The sequence below is a fragment of the Alnus glutinosa genome, chromosome 8, assembly GCF_958979055.1.
Source record: "Alnus glutinosa chromosome 8, dhAlnGlut1.1, whole genome shotgun sequence".
NCBI classification, from domain to species: Eukaryota; Viridiplantae; Streptophyta; class Magnoliopsida; order Fagales; family Betulaceae; genus Alnus; species Alnus glutinosa.
Window position 1 is genome coordinate 8,960,802 of NC_084893.1, and position 22,805 is coordinate 8,983,606.

The window sequence follows — 22,805 nt, forward strand, 5'->3', positions numbered from 1 at the left end:
ATTTTAATATGAAAATCGCAAAAAATTACCCAAAGATTTATCATAATTTTCCTAAAATTTAGTTCTCCTAAATTGTGTTTGTAATAATGAATTACATGATTAAGCATAGCATAATATTTATTAATCTTTGATAATTATAATTTTAATAATATGAAAACGTTATTATTAATTAATTATATCATAATATGCTAAGTACACTTGATAATTATTATTAATTTAAATTGGAAACTCACAGTAAAATCTGATTGCAACGGACTTGTTCAGAGACTAGCGCCTCGTTCGCATTTCTCCAGCAAAATGGCAAAGGCAGCCTCGTCGCTCTTCCAGACCCTGAAGCGCTACTTCAAGAAGCCGTGGGAGATCACCGGCCCGTGCGCCGGTCCGGAGTACAGATCCGCCTTGCCAGGCGCCCTGGAGTACCGGCTGGAGTGCCCCGCCACCACGAAGGTCCAGCCTTGGATCCCCTCCTCCGACCCCGAGACTGTCTTCGACATCAAGTACCACACCCGCGACCAGCGCCGCAACCGCCCTCCCATTCGCCGGACTGTGCTCAAGAAGCCCGACGTGGAGAAGATGACGAAGGAGAAGACCTTCGATGTCTCCGACTTCCCCAGAGTCTATCTTACTGCCATGGTAGAGGAGGACATGAACGCTCGTGGCGGAGGGTACCAGTAATAGGTGAGAGCTCTGCCTTTGTTTGATTTATGAGATAAATGGGTTTTCGTGATTTGGGTATCTGTGCTGTGGATTTTTGATGAATGAGTATTTTAGGCTTTTGTGTTGGGGATGGTGAAATTGGGGGTTTGGGATAATGGTGTTCTTTTGGAATTATTTTTCCTTAAAAAAAAAACACTCTGGGCATAGGTTATTTTGTGCTTTGGGATTTGTTTTCAGCGACTTGTGGTTAGATGGGTGTGTTACCGTGTGGATGGTTTTGGTGAATTGGGTGTTTGTATTTTGGGGTTTAATTACTTTCAAGATTTTTGTGCTTGGGGCTGGGGTTTTGGGTGTCGGGAAGGCTTGTGTTTGATTTGTGAGCTACTGCTGGTGGTGGTGAACGTTGACATTGAGAATGTGGGTGATGTATTGGCGTATGATTAATTAGTTTCTGCTGATCGGAGGCTTGTATTTTTAGCTTATGAGTTGTGGGTAGCTTACTTCCTCTGAAGTGGTTTAGGAGTATAACAGATGATGGTTGGCTCTATTTTGGGTGGCTTTGATGCTAGTGTATTGGGCACTTCTTAATAAATGGTGTAGGTTAAGAGAAGCTACGAGTGTAATCAGTCTAGAGTGGGAGATCATGCATGTCAAGACTTAAAGACCTGTGACATTCATCTATACCATACCGTACACCTCCTGTGCTGAGAGCCAATCCTATTGATACCCTTCAGTTTTTAATTGTTCTATTGACACCCGTTAAGGTCCACATATTTTTGAATTGACCCCTTCTGACTCACTTCCGTCTAATTTATCAATGTATTTTTCTTTTCCTTTCTACTCCAATTACACGTATCTTAAGATTTTTTTGGTCAAATTTTCTGTAAACTGTTTTTTCCACTGCTGAGGAGGGAGGATATTCACCTCACTTTGCCCACATCAAAGCAAAGCCCTTGGCAATGATGGCTCTTGGACTGTGTCTCATTCGTGTTCTTCAGCTTCGTCTTACTTTTCTTCCTTGTCTTCACAGCACTTGGCGAATCGTTTGCCACCTTGGGCCACCAAGCACTCCTACCACCGTGGCATTGATGGAGAATTGCTTATATAAGCACATGGTACATAGATATGTATATTTGTATGTATGTGAATATGTATGTATGTATTGTCTAGGTATATGTATTTTTAGAGAAGTGTCATGTCTAGTTAAATCCATCAATTGTTTGCTTTAGGCAAATCCATTGTTCGTCTTTTTTTGATTCTTCTTATTCTTCTAAATTTTAGAATATAACTTCTAGGAGGACATTCTGTATGCCCCCCTGCGTGCTTCTTTCAATAAAGAAGATTCTACTTTTTTCGTGGATAAGTAGATTTTACTTATCAAAGTAAACTTCATCAAATTCTCATCAAGAGTTAGCCATGAACAAAGAATAAATGCTCTTCAGTCTATCAGGGAGCTTAATTTTGTGCAATAACTATAGACCGTTCAGAGATATGGTTGTTGATAAGGGCCAAGTTCAAGATAGCAACCATACAAAAAATGGTCATCATCCTAAGCTTGTATTATCCTTTTAAGGTTTAACAGGCCTAAGTTTAGTCACAGTCAATATATGTGTGTTTTATTATGATTCTCTTTCGATAAGTTAGGGGAGTTCTCTAGATATACTAGATTTGAGGTGAGAGATGAATCCAAGGTTAGTTTTTGGCATGACATATGGTGTGGGGAGCTGCCCCTTAAGGTAACGTTTCTAGATTTATTCAGCTTAGCTCGTTTCAAAGGTGCTTTTGTGGCAAATCATTTACAGCATTCCAATGACTCATAAGGAACATTAATTTTATCAGAACAATGCAGGATTGGGAGGTGGATATCTTCGCCATTTTTTTTCAAATTTTTGTATTCTTTGAAACTAAGACGAGGTGATGAGGATAAGTTTTTTTTTTTTGATAAGTAAGGTGATGAGGATAAGTTGTGTAGGACCCCTTCCAAGAGGGGGTGTTTTGACGTTACCTCATTCTAATAGGGCTGGCAAAATGGGTTTGCATGTCAGTTTCGGGTTGACCTGCCAACCTGAACCTGACACGTTTAGGTAAACGGGCCAAACAAATAAATCCGAGCACGACACGCTAATTTTCCGAGTAACTCGACACAACCCGGTCAATCCGTTTAGCTAACGGGTCGTGTCGGGTTGACACAACCCATCTGATCTGATCCGGTGTCAAACTACATTTTCAGATTTGACGGCTTTGATTCTTTGAAGGTGAAGGCAAGACTTTGAGGGGAGAGGCAGAGAGGCAGCTCTTGTGATTGATGAGGTGAATCAGAGAGAGATAGAGAGAGAGAGGGAGGGAGGGAGGGAGGGAGGGAGGGAGGGAGGAACCATTCATTTGTCCAAAATGATAAAGAGGCTGTGGTTGTCAAAGCCTGTACGAGAATCCGAGATATCACACAAAACCTTCTCCCTTATACATTACTTTTTTTTAAAAAAAGATACGGGTTGACATGTTTGACATGTTAATAAACGGGTTGATCCATTTATGACCCAAACCTGTTTAAGCTAAACCCAAACCCTATAACTTCGTGTTGTGTTCGTGTCGGATTCGCGGGTGGTGTCAAAAAATTGCTAGTCCTAATTCTATAATGTTCTTATTCCCTATAACAATGACCCCTTTCCTTGTAGGAGTACTTGGTAAAAGAAGGTTCCTTTAAGAGTCGCGTTCTTTGTTTGGTTAGCCGCTTTAGGGAAGATCTTCATGTTAGATAACTTTAGGAAACGACATCTCATAGTGTTAGAGTAGTGTTGCATGTGCAAGAAGAATGATGAATTTTGTAGATCACCTCCTACTCCATTGCAAGATTGCTTATGCCTTATAGAGTTCTAACTTCGGCCTTTATGGGTTAAAACAGGTTATGCTTAGGCAGGTGGTGGATCTCCTTGCTTGCTAGAAAGGGTGTTGTGGCTCTCCTCAAAGGGTAGCAGTGTGAAAGATGATCCCGTTTTAATGTGGTGTATTTGGAGAGAAAGTAATGATTGTAGTGTTGGGGATTGCAAGAGAACGGTAGTGGATCTAAAGGCTTTTTTTCCTCAAAACCCAATACCACTGGACAGTAGCCTTTAAGGGCCTTCATATTACTAGCTTTAATGCTTTTCTTGATCTTTTTTCTTTTTCTAGTTAGGTGTATGCTTCTTGTATACTTGGGTTGCTCCGTATCGTTTTTTTATAAAATTCGATTACTTATCAAAACAAAATGATGATTTTCTTTCGATAAGTGCAATATCTTCAATCAAAGCTCCAAGGAGGTTAATTTGACATTTTGGATCAGGCAATGTAGCATTATGACCAGATAGCTTATAGGTGCAATCCTAACCCAGTGGCAGCCTGCATAACTTAGTTTCAGTTGATTCAGGCTGCTTTTACCGTCCTTGATGAATCCCAAATTTTGATGAGTTTCTAATCAGATTGCCATTAAATATCTTCCATTGCACATGACAGTGCTTGACCATTCAGAGATATTATTGCTAATTAGGGCCAAGTTCAAGATGGAAACCATATAATTTATGGTAATATTCAAAGCTCGTAAAATCATTATAAGGTTTAAAAGGCCTAAGTGTCGGCACAAATTATATTGTGTGTGCACTTATGATGTTTTGTTTTTTGATAAGGGAAATATCTCAAATCAAATTTCAAAACTAGTTAATTTGGGGGTTAATTTTATAATTTAGGCCATGCAAAATTTAACACTTATGACTAAATAGCTAATTGGTTCAATCTGAAACAGTGGCAGTCTGCATAACCTTAGATTGAACTGATTTGGGCTGCATAACCTTGATGAATCCCAAATTTCCAAGAGTTTCTAACCTGATTGCCATTAAACTCTTCCTTTGCCCACGAAAATGATTGACCATTAAGAGATATGGTCACTAATTAGGGCCAAGTTCAGGATAGCAACCATACAATATATGGTCATCATCTTAAGCTCGTATAGTCCTTTATAAAGTTTGAAAGGCCTAGGTGTAGGCACAAACAATATGTCTCTTTTTCTGTGAATTTTTTTTTGATAAGGGCAATATCTTCAATTGAATTTCGAAACAGTTAGATTGGGGGTTAGTGTACATTTTAGATCATGCAAAATTTAGCACTAATGAACAAATAGCTTATTGGTTGAGACTAAACACAATGTCCCTGCATAACATTAGATTGGGCTGATTTGCGCTGGTTTTCTGTGTCCTTGATGAATCCCAGTTTTCCAAGAGTTTCTAACCATATTGCCATTAAACCTCTTCTGCTGCCAGAAAATGCTTGAGCAAACGAAATTATCTTTGTGCCATGGCAAGCTCAAAAGTTTGCATATGAATGTTTGGGTGTTGGTGGGCATCAAAGCCATGGTTCTAGGTTCCTTTATTATGAGTTCATGTGCAGGCTCTGAAGGTGGGTTCATGGTAGTGTAGTGTTAAAGTTGATTTGTTTATAACACCTTATGATTCATTCACATACATTTTTCTAAGGGTGTTCAATGTTCTGTTATAGATTCTTTAGACTTCATATCCCATCGGATTATCCTGCTATGTGCAGGCTCTTATGCAAGAAGTTAGCCGGAGGCAGAAATCTAGGGCGACTTGGTTAGAAAAAGGTGACCACAACACAAGATTTTCGCCGCCTTGCCAACTCTCACAGGAGAAATGACTTTATCTCCAGTCTTTGTATTGACGGTACTGTTACCTCCGCCCAAGGGGGAGATCAATGATACTATCATTTAGTATTACAAGAATCTCTTTAATGAAATTGTTACTTGGCAACCCAAATTAGATGGTTTGGAGTTTCCTTGTTTTGACTCAGCTGGCGCATATTGGGTGGAGAGGCCAGTTCAAGAGGAGGAAGTTCTTTAGGCTTTGCTTAGTTCGGAGTTTCCATATTTTCACTTTGTAGAAGCATAGTGGGTGGAGAGACTGTTCCAAGAGGAGGAAGCTCTTTAGGCTTTGCTTAGCATGGATGGTGACAAAGTGTTGGGCCCTGATGGCTTCACTATTGCTTCTTCTTCTTCTTCTTTTTTCTTTTTTTTTTTCTTCTTTTTTCTTTTTTGGGATATAGTGAAGGATGACCTTATGCACGTCTTCCATAATTTTCATGAGCATGAGTTGTTTGAGAAGATCCTCGACACTACGTTTATTGCTCTCATCCTCAAAAAGATTGGGCAATTGGAAGTAAAGGATTTTAGACTTATTAGCCTGGTAGGGAGTGTTTATAAAATTTCGTGAAAGTCCTTACTATCGGAATGAAACATGTACTCATATGGAACAACCAGAATGCCTTCATAGGGGGAAGACAAATTGTGACTCAGTTCTTATAGCTAATGAGTGTTTGGATAGTAGGTCGAAATAAGGTATTCTTCGTGTTATTTGCAAGTTGGACTTGCAAAAAGCCTACAATAATATCAATTGGGAGTTCCTCTCCTATCTCATGGGAAGTCTTGGCTTTGGTTCTAAATGGAGGAAATGGATGCATGCTTGTAACTCCATGGCTCGCTTCTCTATCTTGATTAATGGTAGTCATCATGACTTCTTTGTTAGTTCTCGGAGCCTTCACCAAGGGGACCCTCTCTCGCCTTTCCTCTTCGTGATTGTCATGGAGACTTTCAGTAGGATTCTATCAGAGCTATGGTTGGGGGGTCATTTATCAGGATTCCGGGTGGAAACCCAAAACGATGTCCCGTAGAAATATCCCACCTCTTTGCAGATGATAAGCTTATTGTGTGAAGCAAATCGTGATGCAAATCTATAATTGGGGTCCCATTATCCTTAGTTTTGAGGCTATTTTGGGCTTGAGGTCAATCTTCGAAAATTTGAATTAGTCGTAGTAGGGGACGTTTCGCATCAAGAAGATCTGGCCAACATTCTCAATTGTAGTATCTCTTCTTTACCCTTGAAATTTTCGGGACTTCCTCTAGGTGCTTCTTTTAAGTTAAAAGCTATTTGGGATGTGATTGTTGAAAAAATGGAAAAAAAAAAAAAGATTGGCTAGTTGGAAGAAGATTAATTTGTCTTGGGGAGGACGCTTAACTCTAATCAAGACTATGTTATCCATTTTACTTACGTACTTCTTGTCCTTTTTTCCTTTACCTATTGGTATAGCTAGGAGATTGGAGTGTCTCCAAAGAGACTTTCTTTGGGATGGACCATGAGTGTGAGCCCAAGTTTCATTTGGAAAATTGGAAGACTATATAATTCCTGATTTCTAGAGGAGGGTTGGGAGTTAAGAATCTCACGTTGTTCAATAAAGCTTTACTGGGGAAATGGCTTTAGAGATTTGTGCAAAAAGAGAATTTTGTATGGAGACATGTGATTATTGAGAAGTATGGGGTACAAAAAGCGGACTGGAGTTCAGAGGAAGTTTGAGGGTCCTATGGGTTGTGCCTTTGGAAGAATAGTACGAATGGTTGGGGGTATTTCACCAATATTATTTCCTTCAAGGCTGGGAATGGATCCTGTATTTGTTTCTGGTATGATGTGTGGTGCAGAGCAGCCACTCTCAAGATTGCATTCCTAGAACTTTATTTGATAGCTCGGGACAAAGAGGCCTTGGTGTCGGATTACTTGGACAGCTCGGGCCCTGTTATCCATTGAAATTCAAGTTTTACTAGTGTAGTCCAGGATTGGGAGCTAGAATCTTCTAACTCTTTCCTTGATCTATTATACTTGTCGAAAACCCATTCGGGGGAGGCAGATAGAATGCTGCGGATTCTAGCTAGCAATCACGACTTTGAACTAAAGATTGATTAAAAATTATTTAGTCTTGTTAACCTGGTTCATTCCCCTGGAAGTGTTTGGAGGGTTAAGGCCTCACCACGCATTGCTTTCTTTACTTGGACGATAGCTTTGAATAGAATCCACATGGTTGATAATCTTAGACAGCGAGGTTTCAACCTCGTAAACTGGTGTTGCCTATGCAAAAAGAAACCGTAAATTACCTCTTTATCCATTGTGAGTACACTAGTGATCTTTGGCACTTGGTTCTCAATTTATTTGGAGTTTCATGGGCTATGCCTAGCAACATCCTAGAGTTGCTTTATTGTTGGAAGATTCAAGGGCGGGGACATCCCAAAGAGGTTATTTGGGAAGTTGTTCCTGTGCATTCTGAATGTGGAGCATTTGGAGATAAATGAATCGGCGTCTTTTTGAGGACTATAAGTCCAATATACTTTGTTTAAAATCTGTATTATTGAGATTTCTGTTGGATTGGGCTGTAATCTTTGTTCCTAATTAACTCTTCGAATTTTTTAAATTTTTTAGATTTTCGACAACTTTAGGGAGGTTATATCTCGTGTACTTTTTGTCCATGAGGGCTTTGCCTTTTATTTCAAAAAATTATTATTCATCAAAAAAAGATTATCTTGGTGTCCTTATGTCTATGATGGAAACAAGTATGGGGCGGTTGGGTTGAGGTTAATTGGTGTCGAGTGAGGAAAAAATTTATGTGGAATATGCATATTCAGAAATGGTGGTTCTTATATTATTGTATGCTAAGATTGTTGGAAAGACTGACGAATTCTATTTGAGTGTGGTAGCTGAAATTTGGAGTGTCACTTTAATCAATGAAACCAATTTTTGGGAAGTAGGTATTGGACATGCGGTTGCATTTTAGTATATTGTTGTACTGGTTGTCTCTACAATTAATATCATCCTCACTATCGAGAAATCCCAGTCAAGGCAAGCTTTACATTTTCCAAGTACCCTTTGTTTACTTGAGCCTAAAAATAGGAATAGCGTGTAAAATCTAGAACATTTAGAAAAATCTCTATGAACTCCATTTAGATAAGATGTCTAAATAAAGAATGAACATACTAATAGCGCCTTGTAATTAGTAGACAAATGGCTCCTGTTCTGGGAGAGAATGATTGGTCCTTTCAGAAACATCAATGGAAGCAGGGGGTTACTTTTGGGGAGTGGAATATACTCCCATCAATTATGTGATGAATATATACTGTTACAATTTTTTTATTTTTCTTTCGCTCTTTCTTTCTTTCTTTCTTTGTCGGAACTGAAATCCTTGGTGCAAATATTCATTGAACTTGAGCCTCACATTGGCTCAGATCTGGATGTATGAGTTTGACAAAATGACAAAATTTGTGTGTATGCTCTCTGAAATTTGAATTGATATTTGATACTCACTTTTGTTGGGACTGTAGCCATGAAAGTTTCAAATGTTCATGTTATGAGTCTTATTAAAGTTAAATTGCTTGATACGCTATCAGTGATATACTCCATAAAGACTAAATACATGCTTATAGAACTTAATGGCATGCAAGATATTTACACCTTAGCCTTGAGACTTATGCTGCATATCACAGGAGCACAGGCTGCACCGCAAGATCTGCTTCTTTTCCTTGTCTTTCACAATTATGTTGTTACTTTAGTTGGATAGCCTGCTTTAATACCTGGACTTCCTCTGCGGGATGAAATGAATTATGCCCAAATTGATTTTTCTGCAGTAACCGTGTTTATATATTTTCTACAAATAATTAGATGTCCCCTCTCTTCAAATACCTGGACTTCATTGCAGTTTTTAGTAACATGCTTAAGTTGACTCTATACTACCAGTCTACCAGTTCTTTTGTTTCAATTTTCTCTAAGGCTAGCAGCTGACTGGCTGCAAGTTCTGGATTTATTTCTTAAAAGCCTATTAAAAACCAAAGGAGCCATTCGAATTCCCTGGAAAATACTGACATCTTTCACTTTCCTATTATTCTTCTTGTTTATGCCATTGGTTTTATTTATTCTTGTTATCATCCAATCTGGGTTTTTCAGAGTATGTATTTGTATATATTCCCTGTATAATGAAAATAAGTTCTTTTATGATTTTGTATATTCTTTGATAGTCACCGGAAATGAGTATGTTTTGCAATGTCAACAGGCTTGTGGGGTTGTGGAGAAATGGTCGTGCTCCATTGTTCCTTCTGTTTTGCTTTGTGACTAATGATGGGGCAGATCATATCAGAGGTAGAGATTTGCCCTGACTGCCCATTTAAAGAAGATATGGTGTTTGAATAAGAATGTTTGCCTGCAGTTGAATTGTATTTCCTGTTGCTTGCTTCTTGCATCAATTGTTTGTATACACAATCCAAATGTTGAATGCTTGATGACCTAACTGATGTCTCCAAATTCTAGAATTTTTTACATGTGATCATCTAGCGGAACTTTTCAGTATCATTTTTCCGCCAAGAATTCTCGGCTATATGTACTTTTAAGTGCTTATGTCTTTTCAGTTTCATACAATAAAAACTTGAGTGTTACTTCCCGTCCAGATACCGTAGATATATTCTAACTGATGTCACAAATTTGGGTTATTCATGTGTACCGGAGATATATTCTCCAAGCGGATAGGAAATCGTAAATTTATTTATTTAATTAATTAACCGAATAAAACTGATGTGAGTTAGTAGTCTGCTCTCAAGGTTCCTCTGTAAGAAATAAACAAGAAAGAGATATAAGGAAAAAGGTAGAGGGAAATAACCAAGGGTTTGAGTACTTCAACCAACCCTATTGATCCTACCAATGAGGGCGTGACACCTATTCAATAAGCCGTCCTATTACCATCCCCATAAATGCGCACAAAAAGTTGATGAGCAAGCTAGGGAGCTAAAGTCACGAAATCAACCAAAGGAGCCATAATTGTCATAGCTAGGTTCGACTTGCTATTTGTGAATGAAGCATGGATTACTATACATACACTAGTTTGGTGGGTTCATAGCATAAGGGTTTTTGTTTTTGTTTTTGTTTTTTTTTTTTTTTGTTTTTGTTCAATTTATTCAAATATGGGAAAAGGGGGTTCATGGCATAAGATAAATGTGATAGATTTAGATTTTCTGTCATATTTTATCCGAATTTTTATAAAATTTGGACAGATTAAGAAACGGATTGCAGGGTACAGTTGTTTTGGACAAGTGGGTATTGCATCTTAAGTTGTTCAGAGTGAGTAAATCTTGTAATCCCTTCTCTTAGGCTGCCCTAAAATTTTTGGGTTTGTTTAGCCAGTTGGATATGATCTCTTTCCTTATTCCTTTGTAAGGGCCTGCCCATATTCTAGTCTATGTGTTTTGGTTCTGTTTGTATTCTTTGTTCTTCTTTTAATAAAGCTTATTCATCTAAAAAATAAAAATAAAATGGGACTAGTTTTAGATTGTTTGGCCATGAGTTGCCTTGGCAAGTTTCTTTTGTCAATAATAAAAATAAAAATAAAAATAAAAATAAGGCATATTAGCCTATTAGGAAAATTTGGCCTCTTTTTAGGTCCTTATAGTAGATGATCTAAGATTATAAAAGGTAAAGGTACATATACTTTCATCAAATTAACATCCAATTTATAATGTCCCTTCCATATAAAAGATTGCATGAATATCTCCTTTTAAACTATCAAAAATTTGCAATGTACACATTTTGTTTCGCAAAAGGACAAAAATAACCCCACATTTTTTTATAAGACAAAAATACCTTTATAAATTAAAAAGAGGAGAGAGAGAGAGAGAGAGAGAGAGAGAGAGAGAGAGAGAAATGTAGGAATTAATGGGATTTTATTTTTACTAAATAATTTGAAAAGAGACATGTTATTCCTCCAACTTTTTTCGTCTCTTGTCCAACTTTTTTTTCTCTTTTGTACATAGATTGATTTGGAAAAAAAAAAATATATATAAATAGGGTTGGATGGGAGATGAATTATAGTAGAAAAAAATAGCATTTCTCATGTAAAATGGATAGTCTTTTCATTTCATTAAATGAAATAGAGAGGATCCTATCCCGCTAATAAGATGGTATTGAATTTGTGGCCCATTAAATTCTCTCATAAATGCTAATTAAAGCATTCCACTTCATAACTAAGAAAATATGTGAGAAAAAAAATGGTCCAGTCCGTGCACATTTTTTTAGGTCATAACATTATAATTATTATAATTTGTCGAATATGAAATCGAATGAATTATGATTTATGAAGTAACTTAACGGGTTAAATTAAAATGTCTTAACAGGAAGTTCTAATCTAAATTTGTATCATAAGATATTGAAGGATAACAAAGAAAGGTACCTATATAGCTTAGTCGTCTTGATCACCTAACCGATATATATATATGCAAGGACTCTTTCGTGGGCTAGAAAATACATTGTTAGAGAACTCGTAATAGCTTTTCCTCCTTCTGCAGATCATACATTTTCTCAAATTTGCCAACCAAACTCTTCTTAAACAACAACATTCTCAAAGAACAAATGATTTATCCCTCGTGTCTAGGTTTGGTTCTAAAAGCAAGTATAAATATTAGAGTTATAATATACATGCATAATTAGTGCACAACCCCAATATACATCGGGGTGGGACTCACACATGGAGGTTCCCTCCAATGTGTCTTGGGGTTATGCACTAGTTGTATTTTTAGCATTTCCCTAAATATTATCAATTGCATAATTCCTTGGAATATATATATAATTTAAATGATTGAATTCATTCATTTTTATTGGTTTAAGTTTTTGAGATAACAAGTGATTTAATATGGTATCAGAGCAGATGTCCCGATTCGAACTTATTCTCCATCATTCACTTTCCATTTTAATTAAATATTTCACATGCCGGGTCTCACTTATTAAGGTAGATTTTGAGTCCACATGTCTTAAAAACTTAAGCTTTGAGCTCACACAGTCTTCGATGAATGAAAGGCAAACAGAAGAGAGACGAGAGAGAAAATATAAATATTTTGTATTAAAATATCGTATATGAAAGCTATAGGAAAACACTTTAACTTCTTAATTTATACATATTAGGTAGTACTGCAACATGCACACTGTTTAAGGAACTTATAGAAAAACTGCTGTACCTGTAAGTAATTATTTTATAATTGTTTTTGAAAGTTTTCTTATATTTAAAGAAAAGAAGCAATTTTATACTAGCTGTTATGAATACTCTTACCCCAAAACATCATAACCACGAGGTTTCACCCTTAAAACAAGTCTATCTGTTGCCACTGCAGATATTGTCGTGGCTTAATATCTTTCCATATATATAATTGGCTTTTTATATATGAAAATCACCCTGCATTAAAGTGAAACATGCATATAGATGAATATATGAATCCGTGCATAAATCAAATATTAAGTATATATATATATATATATATATATGAGAATTAATAAACACTTTCTCTCGTTAAGGAATAAGAACCAGCAGGGCAAGCATATATATATATATATATATATATACATCTGATATATTATTAATGTGCGTGAGATGGATCGAGAGAAATGAAGAGAGGTGTCAGTTTAGTTAATGTAGAGTGAAGTTAGTGTTGTAGCTTTTGTACGTACTCTTCTCGCAGCACCGCCTAGCCATCAATACCACGTACACTACTTTTCTAGGGTTTGGCGCTGTTTACTGCATAATTAACACAACGTTAAAGAAAAAGGAAAGAGATCGAGATGAGTTAAACTTTCTTAATTATTCATTTATTCTATTCATTGTACGGCAGTACTCCATCATCATCATCATCATCATCATCATCACCATCATTCAAGACGATGAGAATTTGGTGAAATCAAGAATCTGAATCCTGAGTCCTGACGATCAACAATCTGGATCCTGAGTCCTGACGAGTGACGATCGATATATATATATATAATCATCCTTCGGGTATGTTTTTATATTGGAACAAGAATTAAAAATAAAATAAAAAACCAACAATATATTATATTGAATGACATATATATATATATATATATATATATATATATATATATATATATATATATATGTTTCTTATTATTATTATTATTATTTTTTGTAATGTATGAGGATACGTGCAAAAGAGTTCTACTATTATTTTTCAAATACTTAGAATTCGTTAGGATGTGCGATTTTTTTGTATTATATTTTACTATTATGTATTAGATTTAAAATTATGAATGCTAAAAGAATTTAATTTTTACAATTATGTTCGGAGGATTTAGAGAATTTAATACAAAATTAGAAAAAGTTCTATAAAATTTGAGTAGAATTTAAATTCTAAAAAATAACCTAACCGTGTTTTTGAAAAATAATAAAATATAATATAAAAAAAAGTGTTACCCAAACATGCCCTTAGGAAGCAAATTGCTCTATGTTTATGTTTATTAATAAATTTTGAGAGTTATGTTAGGAAAAAAAAAGTATGTGAGATAAACTATAAAAGTCAGCAGTCATCCGATCCGGCTACGTTTGGAAACCAATTTTATCTTTGTTTTTACTTCTAAAAAAAAAAGAAAAAAGTCGTTCAGTCTTTGCTTTTACTGTTAAATCTTACCAAAATTCTCAAAATATATATTTTTTTTATTTATTTTTTATTTTAGGAAAAAAAGAAAGAAATAAATAAATTGCTAGGATTTAGGTGTTGGTTAGAATTTAACGGAATTTACAAAAATACTCATATCTGAATCTTTGTAAAATTTTATAACTCTTTTTAAAAAAATAAACACAATGATATTTTAGAAATTTTGGTAGGATTTAACAGTAAATCCTAACGAATGATCTGTTATTGAGACGTTTTGAAAAATAGATACCATAGTTTGAGACGTTTTGAATTTCAAGTATCTTAAGTCAAAAAAGGTGATAATTCAGTATTTTTAAGTGAAGTTGTTCCTAAATTTTAAAATTTATGTTAGAAAAAACAAAACTACGTGAGATTAACTATAAAAGTCATCAGTCATCCAGCAACAACCTTTGAAAACTAATTTTACCTTCTGTTTTTACTTCTCCAAAAAAAAAAAAAAAAAAATCAAAATCTTTTCAAAATTATTACAAAACAACTCTCTTTATTTTTCTCTAACAAAAATCAAATCTTATTTCATTTTTATGTCACATTAATCATTTCTCATTATTATTCAAACAAAACATTTACAATTAAACTATTTACCAAACACATCCACCACTTGGCTACATTAATTAAAGCCAAATGAAAAAAAAATTGAAACCAGAACCTGGTCGGTTTCAAACTGATCAATTTAAGATAATTTAATTGTTGCAGAATCCTAGACACAAGTAAATCATTGCAAACTGACAAAAAGGTTTTATTCATACATGTATAACTCCATTTGGGCCCATGGAAACTGAACTCGATCTTCGTAGTTATGATACCATTTTTAATTAAATTATTATCCTACGTATCAAAATATATATATAATTGCTTTAAAAAGTAGGGCCCAATTTGATTTTTTTTTTTTCTCTTCTTTAAAAGAAAAAAGAAAAAAAAAAAACTTCAATACATTTTAACTTTTTATATCACTTCAATCATTTTTTTTTATTACTATTCAAATAAAAAAAACCATTACAAAACAATTTATTTTATTTTACTTTTTTATAAAAAAAATTTCAAAATTTAGTTTTTTTATTTTTTTATTTTTATACTTTACATAACACCAATCATTTTTTATTACTATTAAAAAAAATTCTCCACAATGTTTACCAAACGGGGCTCTTTCACCAACTGGACAAGTTAGGGATCGACTACCTCTATTGAAGTATCCAGCTTTAATCAAGTTTGGTACTGAAAAGACCAAAAATTATATGTGAATATAATTAATGCAATTATGAAATTGAAATCACATTATTTTGGTGAACCAATTTTTTCAATTTCAACTGAAATAGAGAAGAGTCGGACCCTTGTAAAACAAAGAGCAAAATTATCTAAAAAATTAAAATAATAATTTTGTCCATTCTTTTATAAGAGATCGACTCCTCTCCGTTCCAAATAATATGATTGGGAATCCATTTCTATTATTTTGAGGCAAAAGGGATCAATCACGTAAGCAAATTTAACCAAAAGAGGCACCATTATACTGCAATTAGTGTATACCTTGATGTTTGTGCAGTATGCTACAAGCCCAAAAAGCCACCATACCTAACAGCCCTAGTTTGCTTTGTATACTCTACAGTCTACACCTTCTCCTTTTTTTTTTTTTTTTTTTCCTGTCAAATGGTCCCGCACAATTAGTTTTCCTCATTAAAAATAATGAGTAATGGTACTCTATTCAAACTCATTTTGTATTGGTTGACATGATGTATTTTAAATGATTCACATGTAAATTAAATTTAAACACACCATATAAACTAGTGTAAAATAAATGTAAAAAATAATACTACGTACTCAAAGATAATATGTACAGAATATCAAGCTAGTAATGAAAATATATATATATATATATATTAACGAGCATTAGTTATAATTAATAATATTTAATAAATAAAAGGCACAAAAAGATAAAGGGGCATTTGAAATTTCTATGGCATGTCCCTGTGTTTTAATTCTACACGAACGTAAGTGTTCTACACGTACAGTTTATTGATGCCTCTCACGTTGAGAGTATTGAAAGAACTCAAACAATGGTGTATTATTACAAGAACAAAACACACAAGCAATTAATGCAAAAATAATAAACATGTTCAAGATCTGAAATATATACATGCAAGACCATAAACATGTTCGATCAAGACATGGATCGAGCAAGACTCAGGTATCATTAATTAATTTGATCGACCAAGTAAAAGAAAACAATATTTCTAGCTTCTTATTTATCATATCAGATTCAACTGAGAGAATTGATTTCCATAAATAAATTAAATAGTTCTCCATACTAACTGGCCTATATATGTTTATATATAAATTATAGCCGTTAATTAGGGATAAAGTCCTTAACGTCTAACAGAAATATTGCAAGAATATTGCTAGTCGATCAGGTGAAAAGTAGCTAGCTATAGCTAGTATATATGACCATGCATGTAGTTGCTTAATTTACTAGTGTTTCAATATTTCTATGCATGCTAGCTTGAATGGTGAGAATTAAGTTGCTGGTTTGGCCAAAAGGGGTGATCGAGAAGCAAACATATATATATATATATATAGTCTATAATTAATGTTTTAGGCTTTCAAGTGGCTATTTTTAAAAAAGCTAAAATCAATTAATTAATAACTAAAAATAGATTGTTAAAACCATCGTGCCATAAATTAACAAAGAGGCAGCTAGCTAGCTACTTAATTAATAGTTAGTAAATAACTTAATTTGCACATTTACATTTTCTAGGTGCATGATTATATATTGTACCAATATAAGCAAATTAAGCATGATCTGCCATGAAATTCTAAAAGGTATTGTGGCTCAATCCGCCCGGCCAATTTGGTTGACACCTACAAAACATCGTAATTACACGTGTTCAAAAGCATCGATTATATCCCTCTCTGCATTCCTAAATTATTTGTCCTTTTTTTCCAAAAGCACGTCGATCGATAAATGTTGCATCTGACCCCATGTGCGTGCAGTACTGTCAAATTGGAACTTCCATTCTGCAGACGTTGCATGATGTTCTGGATCAGTACTGCAGGATGATGATGGCATGGACGAACGTATACTGCAGACTTTGCTAGGTGTAGCCCCATGCATGCCCCAGTACTCCAGGCCCATCACCTTGGAGTATGCATCGTTTTGATCCCATGAAATCAGCCCCTACGTACACCCTAGTGAGCTTGGAGGCTCTTGTGACATAAACACCACCAATTGGGCATGTAACCCAAAAAAAAAAGAAAAAAAAGAAAAGAAAAATAATAATAATAATAAAAATAAAAATAATGTTGCTAAACAGCTAAAACACACCTCCATTGAAGAAGGAATATCCCTTATTGGGGGTAGTCCTTGATGCTTTTTCCTACATATTATCAATTAGAGAAACAACTTATCAAACAACGTTTTGTTGCCATGCCAGTTCGACTCTCCTCATGATTTAAATATTTCTAACGTACTCCCGTGTTCCATCCAAAACAATATAAAACCATTGTGACATTACAGTATCTTTTCATATCCAAGCTCTAAGTCTCTCTTATACTTTTTCCCCTCATATGTCTCTTTAGAGCATTCCTAGCAGCTTCCCTTCCCTTCCCCTTCATTTTTCTTAAATGTAGGGAATAAAACTACTTTTTGCTTCCCTATCAAAAAACACCCCACAGCAGCTTCCCTTCATTTTTCCCTATATCATTAAAATATTATTTTGTTACTTTTACTTTAATTAAAAGTAAGAAAAGAAAGAGATAAAGTAAGAGAGAGATTATATTTTGAGAATAAACAATTGATTGGGATGTGAACAGTGCTTCCCAATGCATTGGGAAACACTGTAGCAATCATAGGGAACATATAAGGGAAGGGAAGCTGCTGTAGGATTGGTTTTTTGACTTTTTTAAAATTTTCCCTAAAATGTAGGGAAGGGAACCCATGTAGAGAAGCTGCTAGTAATGCTCTTAGGCAACAACGCTTCTCGTGGAACCATATCTTTGAGATATCCAAGCAGCCATGTAAATGAGGTGTTACTCCATTCACCCATACATTTCAAATTATATAAACCTACAATAGCGCTAAATCTACTATGTTTTGTACGCCCTTCTTATAGTGGCTTATTAGCATCTTTCAACAACTCAAACTTTTTAGCCCCTTATAAGTAGGACCTTGTTGATCTTCGTGTTCAACTTTAACTTTCACACCCATTTGAGACATACCTTTATCTACTCGAATATCATGCATGGGAAAAATATCATACAAAAGGACATGTATCCCACTGGAGCCTTCATGTATTGGCTACCTATTAACGGGGAGCATTAGTTGCCTCACTAGTACGTACAACTCATAATCTTTTTTCCATGCTTGACTCATGTTGTGTAATCCTACAAAATTTCTTTACTCGAAATCAATTGGTCGTATACCTCATGGAGAGGTGATGTCTTGCGCATGCCACACTCTCTACATGGGCACTTAATTAACCCATTTGTTCTTTAGTTCCTAATTGCAAACCTCAAAAACTCCTTAACACCTTTCATATACTGTATCGATGCTCTAGGTTTTATCATCCAACTCTTCTCGGAGGATTGATTCTCCTAAGGAGAAAATCGATCCTCAGCCCCAAAGGATCGATTCTCAGAGGCTAGAAACCTTAAAGATCAATCCTCAAGGGGCAGAATCTCACAATGACACCCAAAGCAATCAATCCCGCATCCAATACGACAAAAACCATTCAAGCAACAAAAATCAGAGAGAGAGAGAGAGAGAGAGAGAGAGAGAGAGAGAGAGAGAGAGAGAGAGAGTTATTAGATTAAGAAATGTCTTACAGATTTTATAGGCTATAAAATATGAGAACAGAGAGAATTTGCAAATTGGAATTGTATTCGATAAATGATCAAGAGTTTACAAGTTGGATATATACATTCTGCAGAAAAGCTAACTAACTAAAAACTAACTAGCGAAGGTAAACTAACTAGCTAAGTTAATTAACCAGCTAAATACAATCAGGTATAACATAAAAAAAAGCCAGCTAATCTAACACGTGTTATACGTGTTTTATATGTGTATCTCAATACCCCCCCTCAAGATGAACAATGGATGTTGAGAATGTTCATCTTGGATAACAAAGACTGAGAAATAGTAGAGCTAAGAGGCTTACTAAACCCTGTTGAATTTTTTCTCGCACAACATGACAATCAATTTCTATGTGTTAAGTCCTTTCATGATATATTGGATTAGCAGCAATATGCAAAGCTGCTTTGGTGTCACAAAATAAAAGCGCGGCTTGAGAGTGTGAAATCTAAAAATCTTTGAGAAGTTGAAACAACCAAGTAACCTCACAGCAAACAGCGGCCATAGACCGATATTCAGCCTCAGCTGAAGATCTAGAAATAGTAGTTTGTTTCTTAGATTTCTAAGAAATCAAGGAGTCCCCTAGAAAAACACAAAACTCGAAAACGGAACGTCGGGTATCAAAGCCCAGTCAGAATCATAAAAAGCCTCCAAGTGACAGGAAGAAGAAGCTGGAAAAAATAAGCCCTGACCGGGAGCAGCCTTGATGTAACGAAGGATGTGAAAAACAACATCCAAATGAGGCTTGCGAGGAGCCTGCATGAACTGACTTAAAGTGTGGACAACAAAAGTTAAGTCAGGACGAGTGATAGTAAGATACAACAACCTACCAATTAACCTGCGATAGGACTTGGGATCATTGAGCAATTCACCATCCGAAGCTGAAAACTTAGCATTAGAATCCATCGGGAAAGCTGAAGGCTTAGAAGCCAAGTGACCAGTGTCACTTAAAATATCCAAAGCAAACTTGCATTGGCATATAGAAATGCCAGCAGTAGACCGAGCAATCTCCAAACCAAGAAAAAACTTCAAAGGCCCCAAATCTTTGAGCTTGAAATGAGTATTCATAAAAACAATGAACTCACGAATAGATTGTTTGTCATTGCTAGCCAAGAACATATCATCCACATAAACAAGGAGTGCCATAAAAGATGAGCCTGTGGACTTTGTAAATAAAGAGTAATCAGATTGAGATTGTGTAAAGCCATGAAGAAGCAAAGTAGAAGAAAACTTAGAGAACTACTGCCGAGAGGCTTGCTTCAAGCCATAGAGGGATTTCTTTAATCTACAAACACGATTGTCCCCTTTAGAGATAAAATCGGGAGGAGGTTTCATGAAAACTTCTTCATCGAGGTCACTATGCAAGAAAGCATTGTTGACATCGAGTTGGTGAAGGTGCCATTTATTAATAGTTGCCAAAGCGAGGAGACAACGAACAATGGTCAATTTTGCCAGAGGAGAAAAGGTCTCAAAATAGTCCAAGCCTTCGCATTGAGTAAATCCTTTTGCTACAAGCCGAGCCTTATGCCTTTCAATAGAGCCATCCGAATTATGTTTGATCTTAAACACACATTTGCAGCCTATGAGAGTTTTGGTAGGAGGTAAATGCATAAGTGTCCAAGTATCATTATCTTCAAGAGCCTTGATCTCAGCTTGCATGGCATCACGCCAGCAAGAATGTTGTACTGCCTCATGATAATATTTGGGCTCAATTGAAGAGGAAACCAAAAGAACAGTGTTTGTAAGAAGGTGACAATTTATTATAAGAAAGCATAGAGGAAAGAGCAAAAGGATTACCTGAAATACTCGGAGAATGAGTTGGAGATGATAGAGAAGTTGTAGCCAATTGACAATGGAAATCCTGAAGATAACTAGGTTTATGTTTAATTCGAGATGATTTTTTGAGAGGCAAAGCAGAATCAGGAACATTGTCAACACCACAATCAGAAATAGGAACAATGTCAACAACAGGATTAGAAACAGGAGGAACATAATGCAGATCATAAATAGAAATGACAGGATTCAGATTAGAAGATGAAGAATAAGGAATATCATTATTTGAAATAGGGGCAAGGAGAACTATATCATGAAAATGAAGATTAGAAATTATTATTTGAATTATCGAGCAGGTGGAACAGGCCATCATTCTTTCTACCCACTGCAATCATCTTCCATGTCAACAAGTTCTGGATGAAACAATAGTCAGCAAGAAAGATGAGACAACAAGAAAAACTTTGTGAGTTTCCTTACTGAAATAAGATTGAAAGAAAAGGATGGAACACAAAAGACATCAATTAGAATTAAAGAAGCAGAAATCCTAACAATGCCTATATGTGTAACCGAGACAAGTTGGCCATTTGGTAGCTTAGCAAATTTGGAAGTAGTGGTAGTAATAGTGGTAAAAAATGAAAGGGAACAAACTATATGGTTAGTAGCACCCGTGTCTATAATCCACGGTTGATTAACAAGTCTAGAAGCAATTTGAAAAGTGGAAATGGAAGAAAAAACCGAATGATGAGAATAATTGTGCAAAGAGGCAGAACAGGTGGAGAGATTACCTAACATGTTGGCAACAAGGCAGTTTGAAGGTGCGGTAACTTGATTCACTGATGAAACTACATCAGGACTGTTGGATTTGATCAAGGCAAACAGTTGCTGAATTTGTTCTTGGATAATTAGCAAAGCATCAATAGATGAATCAGCTTCAGATACTTGATGAACAGAATGATGTTCTGTAGTCGGCTGTCCTGTGGTGAACTTGAAACTAGGCGGAAAACCATGTAGCCTGTAGCACTTCTCCATAGTATGACTATACACACCACAATGTGTACATGTGGGACGATCCTTGAGGATGGTATTTGGTTTACCATGCCAAGGATTTGAAGAACTTGCAGTAGGTCAAGTATAGGAAGGTGGAGAAGGGGAAATGGAAGGCCCTTTTGTGAAAAAAACAGTTGCATTGTTATTCATTGTGCTCAATAAACTAGATATCTCTTTTTGTCGTTCATGTTGAACAACTAAAGAGAAAACCTTGTTAATGGGTGGAAGAGGATCCATTAACAAGATTTGTCCTTTCACATGATTAGAGAAAGATTCATTCAATCCCATAAGGAAATGAAGAACATATTCCTGATGATGGTATTCAGTGAGAGTTTTTAACACACCACAAGAACATTTTCCACAGAGGCAATAATGTAAAGGACGATAGATGAGAAGTTCACCCATAGTCCTTTGAGAGCAGTAAAATAATTGCTTACCGATTTATCCTCCTGAGACACAGCTAAAATAGCCTTATGAATTTGGAATATTCGTGGTCCATTTTGCTGAGAAAACCGATCACGAAGATCATTCCACATGGTTTCTGCGGAATCAACTGAGATTACACTTGCTGTGATCTCTTTAGATACAAAGTTAATGATCCAGGACAACACCATATTGTTGCAACGAGTCCAAGCAAAAAAATCTGGATCAGAAGAATGAGGTTTAGGCAAAGCTCCATTGATGAATTGAAGTTTGTTCTTGGCAATCAAGGCCATGAACATTGATCGGCTCCATGTATAGTAATTGTCACCAGTGAGCAATTGAGTTACTAGAATCGAACCACGGCTGTTGCCATGATGAAGATACAATGGATTAGAATCCATTGTAGAAATTGTTGAATTCGAAGAATTTGATTCCATGAACAATATGAAATCAGATTATGAGAAGAAAAATGAGGAAAATAAGATTGAATGTTTGAGCAGAAGAAGAACTAGGGTTTAGTATTGCTCTGATACCATATTAGAAATGAGAATAGAGAGAATTTGTGAACTGGAATTGTATTCGATAAATGATCAAGAGTTCACAAGCTGCATATGTACATTCTGCAGAAAAGCTAACTAACTAAAAACTAACTAGCTAAGTTAATTAACCAGCTAAATACAATATGGTATAACAGAAAAAAGCCAGCTAATCTAACACGTGTTATACATATTTTGC

General features: G+C 35.5%; 3 protein-coding genes across 4 annotated transcripts; 1 reads left to right on the forward strand and 2 right to left on the reverse strand.

The window, feature by feature from the left end:
- Window positions 1–238: 238 nt before the first annotated feature.
- Window positions 239–9,945, forward strand: LOC133875499 (uncharacterized). 2 transcript variants are annotated; one of them, XM_062313652.1, is made up of 2 exons: window positions 239–678; window positions 5,227–5,456. In XM_062313652.1, exon 1 carries the CDS (start codon window positions 298–300, stop codon window positions 673–675), a length of 378 nt encoding a protein of 125 aa, XP_062169636.1. In that variant the 5' UTR covers window positions 239–297; the 3' UTR covers window positions 676–678; window positions 5,227–5,456. The 2 variants fall into 2 exon arrangements, with proteins under 2 accessions (XP_062169636.1, XP_062169635.1); XM_062313651.1 differs by lacking the exon at window positions 5,227–5,456 and adding an exon at window positions 9,562–9,945 and having other exon boundaries at window positions 240–678.
- A 9,464-nt stretch (window positions 9,946–19,409) lies between these two features.
- LOC133876095 (uncharacterized mitochondrial protein AtMg00810-like) lies at window positions 19,410–19,973 on the reverse strand. Its single transcript, XM_062314380.1, has one exon. The coding sequence runs from the start codon at window positions 19,971–19,973 to the stop codon at window positions 19,410–19,412; it is 564 nt and encodes a 187-aa protein (XP_062170364.1).
- A 2,009-nt stretch (window positions 19,974–21,982) lies between these two features.
- Window positions 21,983–22,471, reverse strand: LOC133876096 (uncharacterized). The gene has a single exon (XM_062314381.1). It carries the CDS (start codon window positions 22,469–22,471, stop codon window positions 21,983–21,985), a length of 489 nt encoding a protein of 162 aa, XP_062170365.1.
- Between the last annotated feature and the right edge of the window lie 334 nt (window positions 22,472–22,805).

Excerpts from the sequence above, each read along its gene's own strand:
- LOC133875499 (XM_062313652.1), top strand. The coding sequence starts at position 298 with ATGGCAAAGGCAGCCTCGTCGCTCTTCCAGACCCTGAAGCGCTACTTC.
- LOC133876095 (XM_062314380.1), bottom strand. The coding sequence starts at position 19,973 with ATGGCACTCCTTGTTTATGTGGATGATATGTTCTTGGCTAGCAATGAC.
- LOC133876096 (XM_062314381.1), bottom strand. The coding sequence starts at position 22,471 with ATGGATTCTAATCCATTGTATCTTCATCATGGCAACAGCCGTGGTTCG.